The 22,180-nt window shown below is 38.2% G+C and overlaps 1 protein-coding gene across 4 annotated transcripts in view; it reads left to right on the plus strand.

Annotated features, from left to right (window-relative positions):
• Positions 1–22,180, plus strand: part of ano2b (anoctamin 2b) — a 39,116-nt gene that overhangs the window by 6,026 nt on the left and 10,910 nt on the right. For 3 of the 4 annotated variants that reach the window (XM_016447642.1, XM_016447644.1, XM_016447645.1), the window contains 17 exons: positions 1,536–1,634; positions 1,859–2,016; positions 2,177–2,231; positions 2,491–2,542; positions 3,182–3,237; positions 3,322–3,369; positions 3,457–3,521; positions 3,789–3,923; positions 4,469–4,629; positions 6,572–6,654; positions 7,119–7,199; positions 7,615–7,701; positions 17,439–17,513; positions 17,606–17,807; positions 18,786–18,897; positions 19,101–19,158; positions 19,757–19,857. In XM_016447642.1, the coding sequence (XP_016303128.1) occupies positions 1,536–1,634; positions 1,859–2,016; positions 2,177–2,231; positions 2,491–2,542; positions 3,182–3,237; positions 3,322–3,369; positions 3,457–3,521; positions 3,789–3,923; positions 4,469–4,629; positions 6,572–6,654; positions 7,119–7,199; positions 7,615–7,701; positions 17,439–17,513; positions 17,606–17,807; positions 18,786–18,897; positions 19,101–19,158; positions 19,757–19,857 (1,628 nt within the window). The remainder of the gene's footprint in view (positions 1–1,535; positions 1,635–1,858; positions 2,017–2,176; positions 2,232–2,490; positions 2,543–3,181; positions 3,238–3,321; positions 3,370–3,456; positions 3,522–3,788; positions 3,924–4,468; positions 4,630–6,571; positions 6,655–7,118; positions 7,200–7,614; positions 7,702–17,438; positions 17,514–17,605; positions 17,808–18,785; positions 18,898–19,100; positions 19,159–19,756; positions 19,858–22,180) is intronic. The other variant, XM_016447643.1, reaches the window with a different exon arrangement.

The raw sequence follows: 22,180 nt of genomic DNA on the forward strand, positions 1-22,180 counted from the left end.
AAGGCCATAATTTCCACCATATGTTTAAATGAATGTGAAATGTATTTATGGTAAAACACATAGAAATAGGGTTGGGAATCGAAAATCAATTCCAATTCCAGAATTGGATACTTAAGGTCAGGAATCGAATACTTGTTGTAAAATTAAAATTTCAATTCCACCTCAATTCCTGTATGCGCATCTTTTTTTTTTTAGTTGGCGAAAAGGGGCTGTAAAAAATGTATTTGTCTTTGAATCATTCATTCAAGAGATTAATTCAAAAACACTGATTCATAATATTAATCGGAATTGTAATTAATACAATTCAAATGATACCCAACCCTACTTAGAAACATAAGAGGCAAGTGGTCAGCACTTCAAATTAGTGCTTAAAATATGCAAGTATATAATCACAACATTTGTGAGGCTGGTGTAATTGGGTTTAGTTGTTTTCTTAAAAAAAAAGGTTGTTTCAATAATATTCATTTCTTAATTTCCCACATTCTAAAAAAAAATGTGCTAAGATTGTTCCTTTAGGGCTCCAATAGTTTGTCACCGGGGCAATACCCTTCAAGTGACGTCTTTGTACCTTATTTACCCCTAAAAGGGTTCATGGTAGTACCTTAAAGGGATAGTTCACCCAAAAATGAAAATTTGATGTTTATCTGCTTACCCCCAGGGCATCCAAGATGTAGGTGACTTTGTTTCTTCAGTAGAACACATATGATGATTTTTAACTCCAACCGTTGCAGTCTATCAGTCATATAATGCAAGGCAATGGTAACAAAATCTATGAGAGTAAAAAAACATGCACAGACAAATCAACGTAAACTACGCTAGAGCGCGTACACACCTCACGCACCTGATGCCTTGCGTGCGCCCAAAGACAGTTGGACATAGTGGTGTATTAGAGGTAAAAAAATTATATAAATACTGTTCGGTTTCTGGCACAAACCGATCGTTTCGTGTCTTAGGACATCAATGTGTCGTCACGAGCCGCAGGGTTTAATTTGGATTTGTCTGTGCATGTTTTTTTTACTCTCATAGATTTTGTTACCATTGCCATGCATTATACGACTGATAGACTGCAACGGTTGGAGTTAAAAATCATCATATGTGTTCTACTGAAGAAACAAAGTCACCTACATCTTGGATGCCCTGGGGGTAAGCAGATAAACATCAAACTTTCATTTTTGGGTGAACTATCCGTTTAAGGGTACATATTGCTATGGTTAGATGAGATACAAAGTTGTTCTTTTAAGGGTACTGCCTTAAGGAACAGTTTTTGCACATTTTGACAGTACATATACAATAAAAATTCAATAAAAGTCAACTAATTACCAAAATAATGAGTGAAAATTCAATTGGAAATGCATATGGGTTAGCATTTATCTCATCTTAACTGGCCTGAACCAAAATTTATGTTAAAAACAGGTCACTTATACTTTAGAACTGTTTATTTTCTCTGATTGTATTTATTATTTTTTTTTCATAAAATGACGCAAATCAACTTGGAGGCTGTATGTCAAGATCTTTCTTTTCAATTCTTTCCCCAGAACAAGGCTCATGGTCATGCTTTCATCCGGCTACATGCGCCTTGGCAGGTGTTGAGCAGAGAGGCAGAGTTTCTCAAGATCAAGGTGCCCACCAAGAAGGTAAGACACAGCAGAGCTCCCTCCTAATCTCAAGACAGACCCGAGTCCCTTGGGATGTCCTTATGCGAGTTCTCCACAAGCCCTAAGAAGTCCCTGCATACGTTATGTAGTGTGTCTCTGATGTATGAAAGGGAGAGAGGGAAAAGCACATATGACTGATGCTGATTGTTGGTCTAATGATTTGCTGCCAATTTTTGACTGCAAAAACTTTGTCTCTTGTTCAGAGTTACGAGTTAAGGGAAGAAAAAGGTCTGGCTGCCACCATGAACGAAGCGTGGCGGAAGTTAAATCAACCGTTCCAGCCCAAAGTACCCCATCAGGAGCAAGAACACAGCCGTACCAAGTTCCTTTCACACTGTTTCTCCCGGGACAAGCTCCACCTGTGAGAACCTGCCGTGGTTGGGGTGATGTGGGGTTAAATGTCATCAGGGGCCACAAGGGATTTTGTTCCTTTCTTAGAGGACTTGACAGGATTTGTTTGATTGCCAAAGGAATCTGGGTAACTCATGGATGTCTCATCGCTATTTTTGGCCTTTTTGCAGGTACAACATCAAGTCAAAGGACACCTTCTTTGACAACGCCACAAGGAGCCGAATAGTGAGTCTCTATTACTTTGCTCATGAAAGTTCTTTTCAGCCGGAATGGTACAATGTGATACGTGTTCTTTGAATGTTGAGAAGAGAACACGATATACAAAAGGGAACAAAAGTTATTTGCTAGCAGCAGGAGACTGACGTCTCTAGGCAACCTTCTAGGAAACCAATTCCGCCGGGGTTTTTCCAGGAACAATTTTCAGGTTTCTTGTTTGCTTGTATCTCTCTCACTCTTTCTCTCTCTCTCTCACTGTCTGTCCCAGGTGTATGAAATCCTCAGACGCACCGCCTGCTCACGGACCTGCCAAACCATGGGTTAGTAATACATTAATCCATAACCTAAGCACAGACTAGCGTTCGGGGAATCCTCAGGATAGTCAGGGCCAGAATGAGAGCTTTGGATGTGGGCACGGTGCAGTTGGGACAGGGTGCAACACAAGCCCATGCCATATGCTCCCTTGGACTGAGCCACCGTGCAGACGGACCACCGTGGGCTACTGGGAGATCGAGGCTATCTGGTAGAAGGGACGGCTTGATGCTCTCTTTAGTTCTCCAGCCGTACCCCTCCTTTTCTTTCCATCTCTCATACTTTCTCTCACTTGGTTTTGTACAAACTGAGTAAATTGGGTCATAAAGTTCTGGGATTGGGATCCGAATTGAAGCCGGGTCCATTGAGGTGGAAAGAGGGGGGCGATGGGTAGTGGTGGTCTTTCCAGCTTGTTGCTGGAGAGCTACTTTATTAATTGAGGGCTAATCACCAGAGCGTATGTGTCGTTCCTTTGAGGACTGATTAATTACTTTGATTAAAGCCTGTGTTCTACATGTCAGCTGTCTTCCGCCTCGAGGACTCAGGCTGCCGGCTTTCCAAAAGCAATGAAGTTGGGTCACTTTAAAGTCAAAGCAGTCAATCATTATTCCCGGGTATTTTAAGGTGCCCTCTTTTTTGCCTCACAGGTATCACCACATTGATAGCCAACGGGGTCTATGATTCAGCGTTCCCACTACACGATGTGAGGTTTTTTTTTTTTTTTTTTTTCCTTTGCCATTTGTTCTGCTGTCAGGTTGACTTGAAATGTGTTTTTGTATGCTTATAGGGAGACTTCCACCCCAGTGGACAAGCTGAGGGGAAGAACGACAGACAAGTATGCTGCTATTGTGTTGCATTTTTATGCAATGAATCAGAAGGGAGAATGTGATTAAATTCTGTATTTCTGTTGTACCGGTTTCAGCTGTTACATGATGAATGGGCAAGATACGGTGCTTTTTACAAGTATCAGCCTGTTGATCTTATCAGGTAACTCTCAGATCACTTTGACACATTGCTTTAGATCAGAGATGCCCAAACCAGGGCCTGCGGCACAGATTTGGCCTGACATGTCAGGATAAAATTGGAAAAAATTTGATTTTTTTCATGTATATCTTCATTTCGAATTCATATTTGGATATAATACAACATTTACTATTAGCACACGGTCCATTGTAGTAAAAAGTTTGGGCACCTCTGATGTAGATCAATACTTGATTGATTGCCGCATGCCAATGTTTTCTGTGTTACCTTTAGGAAGTACTTTGGCGAGAAGATAGGTCTCTACTTTGCCTGGCTTGGTGTCTATACTCAGCTTTTGATCCCTGCGTCTGTGGTGGGCATCATCGTGTTCTTCTATGGCTGGGCCACTGTGGAAACAAACATACCTAGGTATGTGCCGATAAAGCCCACCGAGGGCTGGGCACGGGTCCCTGTTGTGGGTGGGCACGCGACAGCTGCCAGCTTGAGAGTAACGGACTGTGATTATTATATTCCGCTGATATTAAAGTGATAATTAGAATCAAGGAACATAGTTCTGGTGTTTGTGTGGTTTCATCTGATTCATGGGACTAATTTATGCTAGAATTGCAAGTGCTTTAAGAATGTGCTCAGCATGCATTTGTGACTGAAACATCCCTGGGGAGAACAGGGAATATTGTGATCCTTTTAAATGTCAGTACTTGTTTGAGTACACAGTGAGCCAGGCGGTATTATTTTTGAGACCGCAGGGAATGTTTCTGTCCAGTGCAGCCGCATTTTCCGAGGTCACAAGATAAAATAGTGTTGCATTTTTAATTGATACTTTAGACATTGGGCCACGCTGATGGATGAACACACTGCATCATATCAAGGCCATAATTAATTTATTTCGTTGGACTGTTGCACGGCCGTGTCTAATTGTGTGCATGTGTGTTTTTTGTGTGCGTTTCTGCCAGCCAGGAGATGTGTGACGAGGATCAGAACTTCACTATGTGTCCCCTTTGCGATCGAGCATGTGACTACTGGCATCTGAGCACAGCGTGTGGCACGGCGCGTGCCAGCCATCTCTTTGACAACCCGGCCACCGTGTTCTTCGCCATCTTCATGTCCCTCTGGGGTACGACTCAAAATTCCTTTCGTTTCATTATCTCACTGTTTATTGTTTTATACCTTTATTTACATGCATTGATCTGATGGTTTATACTGTACATCAACCTATGATTAACGTACACTCTTTGACATTAAAAATAAAGGTTCCAAAAGGGAGTTTTTGTGAAAATTCTATTGAAGAACCATTTTTGATTCCTCAAAGAACCTTTCAGTGAACAGGTATTAAAAAACATAATGTGAAGAACATTTTAAAAATCTACAGAACCTTTTTTCACTATAAAGAAAGATATTTGTGCAATAGAAAGTGCGTTTTTTAAATTGTACATCTCAGGACCCAAATGTTTCCAGTCCACTACACTCTATCTTTGTTTTTGAACATAAGAATAACAAACCTCGTTTAGATATTAGCCACTTTTGTATATTATTTACTTGAAGAGCTGACTTAGATCTGTCATTTGGTCCTGTCGAATATGAGACCAGTTTGAGAGGCTAGCATTAACGTGCAGAAGTGCTGCTGTCTCCATAGTGATGGAGTTGAAGAGATGTTGAATGGCCAGAGAGTAGTGTTACCTCTTTCTGTCACTGCCTGTGTCCATGGGCCCGGCTGATGGAGGCATTGTGAAACCACTCAATTCCTGACACTGCCCCGTCTTTGGCACCTGCGTGGGGTAGCAGAAGCTATACATTATTACTAATACAGAGACCCCCAGCAGCGTGTAGAGAGACTGCATCTGTTCATATGTAGGTACTGAGATGTATTAATTAGCCATGCAATGCTTTTGCGAAGCACACACACGGCCTTGGTCTTTATTGTTTGGTTTAGTGTGGATTTAAAGGGATAGTTCACCCCAAAACAAACAAAAAAAGAAAATCTGTCGTCATTTACTCACCCAAACCTGACTATTTACTCACCAAACCTTGACTATTCTTTCTTCTGTGTACCTTAGCTTTACTTACTGAAATAACTATACGTTTTTAATATAATAAGTCATATGGACCACTTTTGTAAGATGGAAAAGAGCATCATGAACATTCTGCTAAACATCTCATTTTGTGTTTGACTGAAGAAAAAAGATCATACATGTTTATAATGATATGAAAGTGGGTAAATAATAACAGAATGTAATTTTTGGATATTTATTTGCACAAAATGATAACTATTTGGCTGAACTTAATTGAATCATGGACAGTGGTTCCATATAATAGAAACATGACCGAATCAAGTTATTTTGGAGTAAACGGTTACATATACTAGCAAAACAAAATGCTAGTAAACAAAAAAAACAAAAAAAAAACAAACAAAAAAAACCTTTCTTTATACATACAATGTTAGGTGCTGGCAGCCAGAAAATGGTGTTGGTTATATCCATGACACTCCCACAGTTTTTTATTTAATTTTTTATTACATGATACAGTTCCTCAACTCAAGCACTCAATCTCAACATTTCACAACAATAGTAACTCCCAAAACCACCAACATAACATAAAGCCTCTCAAATGCCAACATAAAACATTAAACATTAACAAGTCCTCCCATTTCCTCATCTTGCTAAAAAATGCATTAAAAAAAACTTTATTTCAACATCTACACTCCCTATCCCAGTGCAAAGCATGATGGGAAGTGGAAAACGTGTTCCTAGTTTCCTAGTTTACTTTAACACTACAAAAATAATATCTTTAAATGGATTAAGTAAATTGGTTGAACATGATGAAATCTTTATAGAATTATGTTGGATTAACTTGTTTTATTGAAGTAAAATGAACAAGCAGGCTAATTTATTTTTTGAGCATTTCTTTAATGGTCTTGTAAATGAGATGTGATTTATCTTACATTAAGAAACGACACTTTGTCCCTTATAAATCATCTTTTGCTTTTCTTTTCCCACAAGGCTTATATTTGTCAGTAGGCCTACTAATTTGCTGAATGCCTCATCTCTCCCTCTCTTTAGCTGCCATGTTTCTAGAGCACTGGAAGCGCAGACAGATCAGTCTGAACTATAGCTGGGATCTGACAGGAATGGAGGAGGAGGAGGTACATTCACACACGTACATAGTCACATTATGTTACTCAATGCTCACTAGTGTTTGTTTGGATTCCAGTGCAATGGCCAAGAGCTGATTTCAATGACAGTGTTTCCTAACACTGACCAACTGAAAATGACTAACGCTGACTGTTATGTGATGCGACACAATGGTGGCGTCCCTATCCGATAGTATTAATGTTCTGTATGTGAATGTCCCCATGTGGTCTCGGCCAAAAATGGACTCACCAATATGTTAACTTGTTGTTTCTCTAAACGCAATCTTTCCCGCCAGGAAAAAGCGAAGGTTTGAGTTTTACGTTTGAAACTCTCTTCTGGCTGCTCTTTGAGATGTTGAGTCTTTGTGTCCTTGATTTTTGACCTGTTTGAATGGTGTGAAACTCTCTGTCTGCAGCTGTCCACTGGGTCTCGCACGGAGTAGAAAGCAATTGCCTCTTTGTCCTTTTCTCTTTAGGAGCATCCCAGACCCAAATACGAAACGATTCTCCTTCAGAAGAGGCAGAGGAAGAAGAAAAATAAAAAGAACAAAAATGAGGTGGGCAGGCTGTATTTACCATTTTTTTATGTGCTTTATGCATTATCCATTTCATTAATGGCTGACTTAAAAAGATCTAAATATATTTCCTTTTGGCTTCTGGCTTAATATGCAAATGCTTTACTGAAAAGAGTCAAAAAGGGAACTGCCATGGTTGTAGGGGCAGATAGAGGGGGTGCCAAATGCTGTGGGCCTTTTTTTGCACAGCTTTCCCATCATGCACTGCTCCGGCCTGAAGCATTTGGCACTGGCGCTTTGGGGCTCGTAGGCTGCGCTTTGCGTTGGTGATGCTCAAGTAAAAAGGAAGTCATGTAGATCCGGTTTGGTTTCCGGAAAGCCGAGATTTGCATTGTTAGCGAGAGTTTTGCCCTCTTTCATCAGTGATTGTGTGACGGTTCAGATCTGTGTGTTCCAGCCTGAGAGAGGTGTGGACGAGAGCGGGGAACTGGGGAAGGACAAATGGAGGCAGAGGTTACTGTCAGCCATGGCAGCTGGGAATCCGGTAAATGGCGCTCTCTCTTTCTCTCTCTCATTCTCGCCTCCATCTCTCCAGAGCCTTGTTTCCACCTGCTTGTGTTACAGTTTCTATATTACACTCCCTAGTTGTAAGGTTGGAAAGTTTTTTCCCCTTTCGAACTGTGCGACAGCATCCTGACCCAGCAATTTTGAATGTTATTTTACAGCCTATTTAAGGCAAGACACTCTAGGCAAAAAAATTTTTTCATGCACTATTTGGGTTTTCATAACCCGTAATTATTTCAGGCGAGTGGAAAAAAACATCTAAAATACACTTTATACTGTTTATTTTATTGCACTTCATCTATTGCATAGATTTCATAAACAATATAGAACAATATATTGTGTAGATTGAGCCATTGTTTACATGGCTTTATACAAAAGTTTATTTTTATAAATATGGTGAACATTTTTTATGGCTATTGACAGTATTTTCTGACGTATAGAGTAATAAAAAGACATCCTGTAAAAACATAAACAACCTAAACTCTAAAATGTTAATTTTGAAACTGGCTTTCTCCAATCCAGATTTCTGTTCTGGAAATTTCTGCAAATAAATTAGATAGCACCTCATAGTAACTGAAAGTGCTTTACATATAAGATAATAATAATCACAGATGCATGAGAAATAAAATTAGCATGCATAAGAAATATTAGTAAGAATAAAAGCAAAGAAAAATGACTATAATGATTAAAATTATATTTAAATGGATTAAAACAGTTAAGAATACATAAGAGAATGCAAATACATTTGATAGTACCTCATTTGCATACATAAACAACATTTCAGAAAACTCTTTTCTTAATTTTTGATGAAATTTTAGTTTTTTTATTCTTAATGTAATCAATAAACCTGGGAAATATGGTGATATCCAACATTACATTTTTTACCCTATTCACCCCGGATGTCTTGCCTTAAACAGTGACACTGTCTGCCCTCTATTCTATTACCATTTCCTGTCAATAACTTTAAAAGAATGAATTACGGCCCATTCACACATGCACAGATGCATATTTAGTGAGAGAATTTGAGCCTGTTTAATTTGTAAATGGCCCATGTGTTTGTCAGAGGGGCTTAGCTGGGTGGGGTGGTCACAACGGGGTCGTCAGCATGTGCAATACGGCCGTCCCTCACTGCCGTAATCCTCTTGCTGTTGGACGGTGCATGTCGGGCTAATACAATTAGATCTCTCAGTTTGCTCTTTTGGTTTCATGTAACTGAACATTAGTCACAATGTAACAACATTAAAGCTTTCTTGTCCTTTTGCCTAAGGTCAAGTGTAATGTCATCATTGTGCTCTGTTCAGTAAATACTGGAGATTGCTGCTGTGTGTAAAAAGCACATGTTCAGTAAATAAATATGTTGTCCAGGAAGTTCTCATTTGTTCACACACAAGGTGTGAGCCTCAGAGATTTGAGCATTTCAGTTGGAAAATGTAGGTTGTGATTGTCTGTTTGACATTTCTGCTTGGGGCCGTTGTCTTGCATGAAATGCAATTAGGCAAATAACCCAATAAATTAGGACTTATTAGTTGATACATGATGTGGCTTGTAAATAGGTACGCCGGCATCCGTAGCCTCGTTTCTCTGTGTGTGCGTTGTGTTACGCGTCCAACTGTGTCAGTAGTTCAAGCTTCTTAAGGTTTCACAGAGTTTGTAGAACATTAATCCTAGTTTAAAATCAAGCCTGGACTCAGTGTGGGGTTTTTGGCCTTAAAGATTAGTTTTACGAATAATAATAATAAAAATATTAAAAAAAAATCTAAATTCAATCTGCTGGGAATTAAAATGTTTACCAGGCTGCTACAATGAGAGATTACATAAAAAATGCTGAATATCCAAGATAAATGTACTATTTAAGATAAGTCTTGTTTGGCTTGAATATATATATATATATATATATATATATATATATCAGTGGCGAGTGGTGACTTTTTTAAACGCCCTTACTAAAAATAAGTTTATTCAAGTGTGCTATTAGTATACTTCTTTTAAGCTAAAAAATATGAAAGTATACTTTCAGCCTACTTTTTATGTACTTCTCAGACATGGGCTTTATGTACTTCTCAGAAATATACTTAAAATGGATTATCATTCTGAATCCAATTAATAGTCTTTTTTCAGTTTTTTGTTCAAAATGTTGTTTATTTATTTATTTATTTATTTTTTAAAGTAGTTTAGTAGTTTTATACTGCAAGTATACTCATAAGTTTTCTTTAAGTGAACTTTACATCATACTTTAAGTATACTACTATGTCCCTATTTAGGTATTAATTTGTATATATTTTGTTATATGAATATCTGAACATACAAAACATCAAAAGAACAGGGTATCTGCTTGTAAACAAAAACATTTTATTCTAATTCTTTTTTTATAAACAATTGAATGTGGGTAAGTTTTATAAATAAATAAAATAAATAAATAAACAACATTTTGAACAAAAAGCTGAAAAAAGACTATTAATTATAGTTCACTAATTAAATACTTGTAGCATTTTTAGCACACTTTGAAATGCTACAAGTATTTAATTAGTAAACTATCAGTATACCTATAAGTACACTTTTAGTATAGTTGCAGTACAAACTAAAAACATAGATGTAAACTAGTTGTGTACTCAAAGTTTACTACTGTTATACTTAAAGTATACTTAAAAGTATACTTATATATACTAGAAAGTGGGCCAATTTAGTCCCAAGGAGTATTGAAATAGTACACTCGCAAGTATACTACTAGTACACTGATATTTGTATACTTCATAAAGTATACTTAAAAATATACTTGAAGTATACTACTTTCTGGTAAGGGCGGGTATGAGACCCCGCCCCCCAATCGGCTTTTAGGGCACTCAAAAGGGATCACAGATGACAAATAACTAACACCGTGGCAGGTGTCGATTTAAAAGTATGCACATTTCCTACCTTATTTGTAAATGAAATTCATCTCCAATCCTTTTTCTATCATTTCAAGTTTATTCATTGTTATTCGAATGCAAGAAAAATATAGCTGGTTTTCCAAGTAAAAACCGCCAAATAACGTTTACACGTAGTTAAGTTATGATACGTAATCAGAGGGTAGGGAGATGGGGGGATTCCCCCGGTCTATATGTCTCTCTGCATCAGCTAAATAATTTTTTTATTCACAGTGAATAGGAGTTAAAACTCCCACCCGTGCGACACTCCAATAACAGACCATGCAAAATACCCAAAAGTATTTAAAATAGCTATTGCAAAGTAACGTTGCAACCTTGCAAACAATAATAAAATCAGAGAAGGACTTAAACTGTAAGCGACAAGAGCATACGCAAAACAATATGATGTTTGTTATTATTAAAATTTTATATAGTCCATGTTTTTATAAACATTTTTTTTTAATTTACCGCTTAGGCAATAACGTTGACAGTAACGTATATCTTCAACATACGTTGTCTATGACCAAAAATGTAAGTTGTTCAGTGGACTTTTAAAATTTGCTTTGCTTGAGAAAATAAAAATATACAGTTAGTGTTTTTTTTCTTTTGATTTAGTCGAGTTGGTTTTGCATCAAACACAATGTAATTTTCGGCAATCGAGATCTGACAGCAACAGCACATTTTTCCGCTTGGGCGAGCGCTTCGCGAACAGCTTACCTCACGCATTAAATCTGCCGCAGGCCAGCAAATCACTGAGAACGCGCTATAATCCTGAAGAGTCATATCAACAGAGCGGAGGCGAGAAAGCTGCCCGGAAGCAACCATAACTGACGTAGATTTACAGAAAACTACTGCCGTTTGGCAAAAAATTCATTTTACGTACTTATTCCTAACTCTTTAAGCTTTAAGTTACAATTCAAATGACAAGGGATCAACTTATAATATTGTTTATATGAATTTATAATATCTTATGCAATTTTGATTCTCAAGTAAATCTTGTTTTAAAGATGTTTGCACATCATTACCAGGAAAAAAATGAAATCTTTGTTGTTTTTCTTACAGAAATATTAGTTTGGCAAGTAGTGTAAAAATAATGAACGATTACAATGTCAATGTCCTTCAACTGTCTGTCTTATGTCTTTCCCACTGGAAAGTTCAGTTACAATATTAGCAGTTGCTTTGACCTTTATGATGCTCTCTGGACTCATTGTGCATCCATAGTCCTCATTAAAACTTGTTCAGGACAGGAGGCGTAATGTTGTGACATACTTTCGGACAGATTCAGTGACCCCTGACCTAATGTGTGGCATATTTTTAGATTTTTGGGCCTTTGTGTCCAAGAGTGACAGATTTCCATCCGTCACTCGCATTATGGTGCTTTTTCTCATTCTTATGTTTAGCTTCTCTGTCCCAGATATCATAGCCCACGGTCAGTCCTCCTGACCTAGATGTTATGCAGAACCTTAAATTAAGACTATACATCCTAATGACTTAATTCAAAACAGCCTGGACTTCAGATCAGTGCAGTTTGGGTCGGCCAGACGTCGTAAACAAGGCAATTTCTGCATAATCTTCATGTGGGTAAAAAAACATGCAGTAGTTAAGTCATTATTATTATTCAGCACATACTGTCAAGCAAATAAGCAGCACTCACCAGGATCCAGTTGATGCTCATCAATTTCTGGAAGCAATGTCGTGGTGGAAAAACCACGGCCCACAGGATTTTGTGACTGAGCACTGACAGACCTCCCCATGTTTCTCACAGCTCATTTGTATTGCCACAAGACCCCAAAAACCCTCTGAATAAACCAATAAATGCTGGAAAGGCAGTAAGTCTGGCGAAAACCTCCAGATCACTCATTTAAGAGGGCCACATGGTGCGTGTGCGGTTTGGGATGACTGCAAAGAGAGCGGTTGATGAAAGGTATTGAGTTCAGGGCGTTAGAAGGAGAATGTGTCTGCTTATTTTACTTGACGCACATGCTGAGTTTGTTAAAGTCTGACCTTTTCTGCGAGAGACTTGTTGTTATACAGATTTAGTGCAGTTTGCTACACAGGCTGGCCAGCAGAGCGCACTAGACTCCAGTGCGTTTGTGTGTATAGGCATGGGTGTATGCAAGCGTCCTCCCATGCTGGGCTGAACGCCAAACCTCTGAATTAAGCAAGCCCTCACATCTCCATGGAGACACGGACACTCGAATCCCACTCCCTCATATGCTCGGTTGGGTTCGCTCTTATCTTCGGCTCTTTAAAAGCCTTTATCGCATAGCTGTCATCTTGGCAGCTATCTTTAGGACACATTAGTGACGTTTGTTAATAAAATGCAGCACACCCTTTGCATGGCTAATTTTAGAGCAAAATGTTTTCATGGCCTCCAGAAGCAAAGTCAGGGAACATTCCTCATTATCTTTGAGGAGGAGAGTTGCATTTGCTTTCTGAAAGTGTGTATCTGGCTGAGGAGACAATCAAATGTTTGACCTCTGACTGAGTTGTTATTTGTGCTTTTTCAATTCAGATTTATTAAATTCTGCATTCAGTTCCATTCACTCTGGGTCCAAAGGACTAAAACCGTCTTTGGACAAAGATTGAAAGGTTTGTGGCATGAAATCTTGGATATTCAAAATATATAAGATAGAGGCAGTAGAAAGTAAACAAGATACTCTTCAGCACACCTGTTTAGATTTACCTGCCCATAAATGTCATGTAAAACCCTGTATGCTGAATATCCATAAAGCAAGATAAATTTACTTGAGAAGCAAAACTATGTAAGATAATAACCCTGGTTTTCATTGAATATATCTTGAATTGTCTGTTTTTGGTTCCTAATTGGCCAATTCTTTTTCTTTTAAGCATAAACCTCTTTAATTATACTAAAACATCTTGCAATAAATAATAAAACACTTAAAATCTTATGCAATTCTTATGCAAGGAGAGCCTTCTTAGCTTTTTGAAAGTGTGCATGTGTGTGATGGAGGATTTTTCGAATTTTATTAATGATGATAAATGTCACATAAAACCCTTTATGATGAATATCCTTAAAGCAAGATGAATTTACTTGAGAAGCAAAACTATGTAAGATAATAAGCCTTGTTTTTAGAGAATATATCTTTTTTTTTTTTTACCTAATTAGCAAATTCTTTGTCTTTTAAGCATAAAATAAGTAATGAAACACTTGTACAATTCTCATGCAAGGAGAGTTTTGTTTGCTTTCTGAAAGTGTGCATATGTATGATGAAGGATTTTTCAGATTTTATTAGTGATGATATTGAAGTCTGAGCAGGAAGTCTGGGACATTTAATACAAAATGTTGCATAATTGAATTTTCCATCCGTCTTTAGATGTCATTCGTCCCACATTTAATCTATGGCCCGGTGTGTTCCTGCTCAAGCTGTTTATTAGAAAGATCACGCTGATCTGAAGCATGTAGGTTTCTTTGTGTGTAATCCTGGTTTGGTGGTCGTCTCAGATCAGAGCACAGAGCTGGAAGGAGATGAGAGTGTGTTTTAAAGGGATTTCAGATCTGTCAGATGGGGCTCACATCAGATTATTCCCTTCTGTCCCCAACGCCCAAAAGACAATCTTCAGTCAAGCCTCTCTTAATGGACCTTCGCCTGTTTTAAAGACCCTAAAAGCTATTTTTGTCAGTCCATCAGCCTGAAATATTCGCTGGTAGGCTGTGTGTGATTCTAACACAAATGCAATGGTTTCTGTATTGTATATGTGGCGGCTTACATGTTCTTGTTTGCTAGCGTGGGCACTGGCATGGTTCCAGTACTTGTTCTCTTGCATCTCCGGCTTACAGTACATTCGGAGGGTGGGGGGTTGAGAGAACGGAGCGTACGGTGACGTCAATGTGAACACGGCATCTCTGCAAAGCAACATATGGCCGTGGAGGAAATCCCCACACTGGTGATCCTGTCACTAATTTCCCAAAGGGCTTAGCGTGGGCCCGCTGGGACGCTTGTGTGTTGTCCGACTGAGTATGTGTGTGTTTCTGAGAGAGCGTGTGGTAATCATGCGCTAACAAAACCCGAGCCCATTGACATTTTCATGTCTGCTGGGTAGATGAATGTGATGTCAGGTTGACATGGTCTAATCAATGAGAGTTTGTCCCATCACAAAAGTCCCGAAGTTTGCTGATGTGTTCGTTTTATATATAATCTAAAAAAAATTAAGAACCTTTCAATGAACAGTTCTTAAAAAAAACATTTTTTTCTCAGTGTGAAGAACATTTTAACAATCTAAAGAACCTTTTGTGCAGTGGAAAGGTTTTATTGCTGTTAAAGAACTATAAAGTCTTCTGAGTAACATTTCTGCAAGAAACTCCTAGACAGCCAAAATAAAAGACAAAGAGGGTTGTAGAGCATCTTGACTTAAGCTCAAGGAAGCGATATTCTCCATCCAACAGCTGTTGTATGCAGGGGCATCTGTGGAAACCCACATCTGCAGTGCCCAAACCTACTTCACTGTCACTGAGCTGTTAAACTTATCCAGTTATCTATATCCACTATAAAACAGACAGACACTGGCTGCTGTCCTCGGACCAGTTATCACGCATGCATATGACCACACGTGAACCGTCCTTCCCACTTTTCTAATGTGTTGATCAAACCTTCTTAAATGTAAAATCTCCTCAGTTTTTTTATTTTATCAGTCAATTTCAAAGGCTAAACATAAATATAATAAAGTGTTAAATCTTTATGCATTTGGCAGACAGTTTTATCCAAATTGCATTTAAGGTATACATTTAATATGCATTCCTTTTTTATATACTGAAGTATGTTTTTAGCCAAATAGTTTGACTTTTGATATCTGTATCCTTTGTATCTCAGTACTTATCTGACACATTAAATCTGCAAATTAAAAATAAAAAAGTGTTAATTATTTAAAAACAATGCCACCTGTCTTCTTCCTCCCTCTCCCATTCTGTTTTTACAGTGGTATGATGTGGCTGATTACATAAATTATTAATTCCATTCCTCTGCATTCTTTTGTCAGGCATCTTTTGTTATTGTTATTTATTGCTGAGCTCGCACGGAATCTGCGCCTGCAGAAATCCACAGAAAGATCAACAGATTTCAGTGGAATTCGAATGGCCCACATTTACAAAATACTACAAATCCTTTTGCCCTAATACATTTTACCATATTTACATCCATTACACAGATTTTCCTTCTCAAATCAGCATAAAAGCTAAAAAAAATTGTCCATGTCTCAAATGGGCCTACTTATTACATACTTGTGGCACCTCACAGCATATTTGTGGCATTAGCTTTAAATATGCATCTCTGCTTGTCCTTGTGCCAGCGAGGTTTCCCAAGAACTTGGCCTCTTCTGATATTAATGCATTTTAAGAGGTTATCACAGCCTGTCACTAAATAGTGTCATGCATCTTAATGAAGAGTCAGTTAAAACCGCAGACCTGCAGCAATTCCTCTCATTACTGGGTGAGGGTTTGTGAACCGAGCCTGTGGATTATGATTAACGGCACAATTGCGTGACCCACATTCGTTATTCTGAAGACCCTAAAGCTGTGGCATTTTGAAAGCTGTGCCTGGTTACACTCCGGGTTCTGTGGCTTTTCCCGGGTGCCAGGGTTTAGACACGCACCATGCTAGGTGGTGCTGTTTGCCTCATAATGAGCCCAATTGCAAGAGGTAGATTTTATCAAACTTTTGTGTCATCACACTGACCGCATTTGCTACTGGGTCCTTTGCAAAACCCTCTAAATCTCCATTCATCAACAAATATGAGATGGGCTCTGTTTCAAACCCTAAATAGACAGAAATAGAAACATAGGCATGCTCCAAATGCAAAATCTGCTCCCAGTAGGCAGCAAAATTGCATTTTGTCTAAATTATAATCATGCAGCATTGCATATATCGTGCACAGATAATGTAAAAACAGAATGCATTGCAACAAAGCTGAGGGAGATGTTCTATTCATTACTAAAAAGCATCAGTAATCATTCCATCTAATTAAAACCAAATTATTTCAGCCGATGTTTATGTGTGCTTTGAATTTGTGTGCATTTTGGTGTATAAGTAGCTTAGCAGCATTATAACCTCAGATTATTCTGGAGAAAGTAGATTAAACATCAAATCAATCACTTTTGAGGTTTCCTTTCAGTAAGAACTGTGTGCACTTGTTACTTAGAAAAACTGGCTCCGACTTCTTGTCAAACACTCTTTCGATTGTAATGATGCTTTTGTAATGACATTTTTCTATGACTCAAGAGGAACATAAGCTGCTGTTTAACATTCCTGTGGCCTGCTAATTCATTTCCCTCCGATTTCCACAGAACTAAATCTGAATCCATTTTTCTGCTGTGTCATCTAACATGTATTCCTCAGAGGGACATACCTCTTGATCTGCTGTCCAAAGCTTGACAATGAAGGAAGACTGAATCCAATGGGAACAGACCACCCTCAATCCACTGCTGCCTGTGCAGCCAAGTTTAAGCGCACGCTGTTGATGTTGTTTTTGGCTTGATTAGGGTTGATCTAAATGCAAAAGAGGCATATTCAGGTTGCTTTGGTCATTAAAATAGGTTCTCCCTGTTGGCCGGATGTTTTTAAGATATGATCTATCACTTGAATGTACAGAATGTACAGAAGTTACTCTACAGGAAGGCCAGGTGTTAATGTCCTTAATGTTGTCATGTTTTTACAAGTGGGCAGCCAAATTATTTCCCCAATGAGTCACTATAAAAATAGCTGAGGATAAAAAAAGCAAATAAAGAGGCACCGCTGAAACTGAAACACATACATACATACTTCCATTAGTCACTTTAAATGTCTTTCTCCCTTCACAGACTGGACATGAGAAGCTAACATGGAGGGACAGACTGCCTGGATATTTAATCAACATTTCCTCTATTCTGTTCATGGTAAACCTTATCCGTCCTGTCTGGTGCAATGTTTTTGTGATTGTCCATATTTCATTTCTTTTTTACTTCTATGTCTTCTTTTCTCCATGTAGTTTGGAATGACTTGCTCTGCTGTCTTCAGTGTCATCATCTACCGCATCACCATCTCCGCCCTCATGGCGATGAGCCCGGATCCAGAGGTCAAGTCTAACGTACGGGTGACCGTCACGGCCACCGCCGTCATCATCAACCTGGTGGTCATCCTCATCCTGGACGAGATATACGGCATGGTGGCTGCTTGGCTGACAGAACTGGGTGAGATTTTACCACTGCATTGTTGCTAAATTACCTCTTTTGGTCACATTCCCTTCTTTCGGATGTCCTTCTTCCCCTCTTTGCCCACCGAAAATGAAATGAATTTTTGATTGAGCCACTTCAGGAACGCTGGAGAAAACGCGGCTTGTCAGTTAGCCATCACCGAGATTTCCTTAAGAGACGTTTTAATAAATGAGAGTCTCTGTGGATATGTAGGGAAGGAAGGAAGCATGTGTTATCATCTCATGCACAAGACATATATTTTCCAGTACTTCTTTGATTTTCACTCTTAAAGTCTGACCACATGCAGTCTGGTTCACCCTAATGCTTTAACCTACTTCCAAACTCACCAGTTCATGCTTTATATATATGAGTGTCACAGCAAAGGGTCTGAATACTTAGGACCATGTGATATTTCAGTTTTTCTTTTTTAATAAATCTGCAAAAATGTCAACAATTCTGTGTTTTTCTGTCAATATGGGGTGCTGTGTGTACATTAATGAGGAAAAAAGATTAACTTAAATGATTTTAGCAAATGGCTGCAATATAACAAAGAGTGAAAAATTGAAGGGGGTCTGAATACTTTCGGTACCCACTGTATATATATATATATATTTCACCAATCTTACTGGAATTTGGGCTCTTTTTTGAGAGTGCCCTATTAATGAATGCATTAAAATATGGTGAATGTATTGCCAAAATTGCTGTCTGTAATCTGTTGTGGCAGATTAAGATTTAGGGAACGGCACAAAACATATAATCCCAACCCCAAATGTAACCATGTGGTCTTCTGAAAAGCTCCGTTTCTCAACCTTCAACCTGTTGAACAGAAGTTGCTAAACAGAAACATGATGGGAGAATTTTCCAAGCCACCCATGTTTATTATACTTGTCAGAACAATAAGCTTTAGAAATGCTGTGCAGATTATCCAGAACATATCTGTTTAAATCCCAAATAATTTCATTCATGTGTCTGCAGAGATCCCTAAAACGGAGACCAACTTTGAGGAGCGTCTCATTCTGAAGGCTTTCCTCCTGAAGTTCATGAATGCCTATGCACCTATCTTCTATGTGGCCTTCTTCAAAGGGAGGTATGTGGACAAGTTAGACCACAAAAACACCGTAGTTAATTAGCAGAAGAGAAACACATATTCAGCCTCTAGCACAGTAAACGTGAAGTCTGAATGCAGCACAAACATCTGGCTTCAAATAAGATAGGCATGTGACCCTTGGCACTTCCTTTCTTGGGTCGAGACAAATCCCATGACCCTAACTGTTTTTGTTTTTTTTACAGGTTTGCTGGCCGTCCCGGTGACTACGTTTATGTCTTCAATGATTACCGTATGGAAGAGGTGAGTACGGTTTTGCTTGCATCCTGAATGATTGTCATGTTCAACATCGGGGCTGCGTAATGAATCAAAATAAAACCGAAATCAAATAAAACTGTTTCACGGTAAAGCACAACACTGTTCTTGTCAGTAAAAGAGTTTTAAACGTTTGAAAAAGAAGAAATGATGACTGACAAAAATATTATTGTAATTTTACAGTTGTACAGTGTTATTTTAGTGTTATTGAAATACTACTTTTTATTTATATTTTGAATCAGTTTTTACCATTTTTACTTTAATTTTAGTTAATGTTTTATAATTATTTTCCCGTGTTTTGTCATTTTTAGTATTTTTTGTTGGCTAAAATAAAAAAGTTGTTTATTTTATTCCAGTTAATGTCTAATTTTCTTAAATACTTTAATAACTTAATACATTATAATTACAGTAAAAAGTTACAATAGTAATATTTTTGATTTTGTTTTAATAGTCTTATTTAATAATAATTACAATAAAATATTAATAAATACAATATAATCACATTTTAAATCACAATATTTATCAGAAACATTTGTCCCCCCACCTAACGTGACACTGTCAAAACATCTTGTACATTTCTTCCCAGTGTGCTCCTGGAGGCTGTCTGATTGAACTCTGTATCCAGCTCAGTATCATCATGTTGGGGAAGCAGCTTATTCAGAATAACATCTTTGAGATTGGCATTCCGTAAGTTCCCGTTCCTCTCCGTGGATCTTATAAAACACTCTCTGCCACTAAACACAATAGCTTTTTTTTTCTGGAAACCTTAGAAAGATCATTCCTTCAGATAAACGGTAAACACTGTTCCTGTCGAAGTTGGTTTATAGACCAGGAAATCCCAGGATAGTGAGGTGGGCTTTGCTCCCACTGTCTGCTCCAATGCCTTTCTGCCTTATTTTGCTGTTTTTTTCCTTTCTTCAATTCCTTTTACTCCCTCTTTGCACGCAGGCAAACTTTCTGACACGCCTCTCCATGTACTCTAATAAGCTGGATTCCTGTCTCATTTCACATGTTTGCACAAGTGGTGCATCATGTTATTAATGAACAGGTTTAAATGCAAATCAGTGTGACTGATGTTCATGGAATATGGAGAGAAGTCTGTACTTGTAGCACATATAAACATTATCACAGGTGTCATTTGTGCTGCAGAGTGCCTAGCGTGTGTGGCATGCATGCATTAATGCACGAGCATACAATTGCAAAAATCTGGGACGTGATTTCCCCTGGGTGCAGAAATGAACCTCTGAGTCTGAGTGGACTTTCCATTTTGTGGAAATCCCTATTTAACCTATTTCTCCTTGTCCTACAAAAGAACACCAGTTCATTTTTTCTTTACATCCATTTCTGCGCGGATCTCTTTGATGAATGATACATTCAGTTGGTTGTGAGTTGCCTGATAAACATGAACGCTTTCATTTATGATTCACCGTATGACACTGAGTGCTTTATCTCCACATTTTTGTCAAGCATTTGGACAATTTAAACTCACGCAACTGGCCAGAAGCACTCAAGGAACTCAAAAGGAATGCCTTTTGTTCCCTGCTGCTCATCTTACTCATAGAGTGCGACCCTAAAACATCTATTTACGAGCTACAACAGCAACTCACTTGAGTTTAAGGACAGCTACTCCAAAGTCTTTTACGGTAGCTCTGTCTTTTTTGCTCTTACTCTAGTTGTAAACCACGTGTGAGCATGTAAAAACACCCCAACAAGTCTTTGGCATGTTCCACAATGTTGTCATTGCAAATTACCTTTTGATCTCCCAGTTTTACCTCAGAGTTCAAAAGTAGTTAATTTAAGAATGCAAATCAAAAAGGCAATGAGAGGAGAACAAAGTCAAACCCATTCTCCTGTTCAGTTCTATAAATACTCACCTTAATATTCTTTTTTTTTTTCGGGGCAGAAGGCACAAAAGTGGACTTTGGTGCCAACGTAACATGATGGAGGTCAGAATGACTCGATATCCCCCTCACGCAGAGACCTGACCTACTTAACCTATCTAATCTCCCCACAGACCAATGGCATGCTACTATATTATACTAATGTGCATGCTAAAAACAGAGCCACAAATTTAAATTTAGTCATTTACTCACCCTCAGGTTGTTATAAACCTTTATGAGTTTCTTTCTTCTGTTGAGCATATAAGAAGATATTTTGAAGAATATTTGTAACCAAACAGTTGACGATAGCCATTGACTTCCATATTATGAAAAAAATACTATGGAATTCAATGGCTACCGTCAACTGTTTGGTTACCAACATTCTTCAATGTATCTTCTTATCTAAAGAAAGAAACTCAAGGGTGAATAAATGACAGAATTTTAATTTTGGGCTGAACTATCCCTTTAAAGTCTGTTTTAATTGTAGTTGACCAGTTGTTGTTCACCAGTAGGGGTTTGCGTGTGACTCTATGCACATTCTCAAATGCAAATGCATTTCAACAGCTGGTAAACGAGAGCTTTATCACAGATGGAGGAGAGCACTTATGATACAAAGGCGTGCATTAAAAAGTAATGTGCTGGAAAAGGCTGTTGTTTTGTAGACTAAATAATGCAGCAGATGCATTTGGGGGGTTTTATTGGGAGCGTTAATAAGCTATAGACGGATGGACCAATTCGTCCACTATATTTGGCCAGTCCAACGTGAGCTGTCATGCTCTCGCACTTGATTTTCTGATGAGGACTCTCCAAATGCGAAGCCTTGAATCTAGAGTGAAGTCTATGCACATTCCTTCTGTCTTGAGAACTTGGAATAAAACCTCAGGTTAAATTGGATCAAAAGTACGTTGTGGTCATGACTGCATGGCAGTAATTAACATGTTTGCTGATACGCTTTTATGGTGATACATATCCTGTTACATTTGGAATTTTTTTGGAATCGTTTTTGAATTTCACAACATGGGTCATTAGTTCTATTTTCCTAATTTTCAAAACTCACTCATGTAAGCAACCTTTTCTTTGTGTTTTGAAATCTCAGACTGCTTAATGAGAAGTTTATGAGAGGATTGTCT

This window comes from Sinocyclocheilus anshuiensis, unplaced genomic scaffold (genome assembly GCF_001515605.1).
Source record: "Sinocyclocheilus anshuiensis isolate Anshui unplaced genomic scaffold, SAMN03320099.WGS_v1.1 scaffold283, whole genome shotgun sequence".
In the NCBI taxonomy this organism is placed as follows: domain Eukaryota; kingdom Metazoa; phylum Chordata; class Actinopteri; order Cypriniformes; family Cyprinidae; genus Sinocyclocheilus; species Sinocyclocheilus anshuiensis.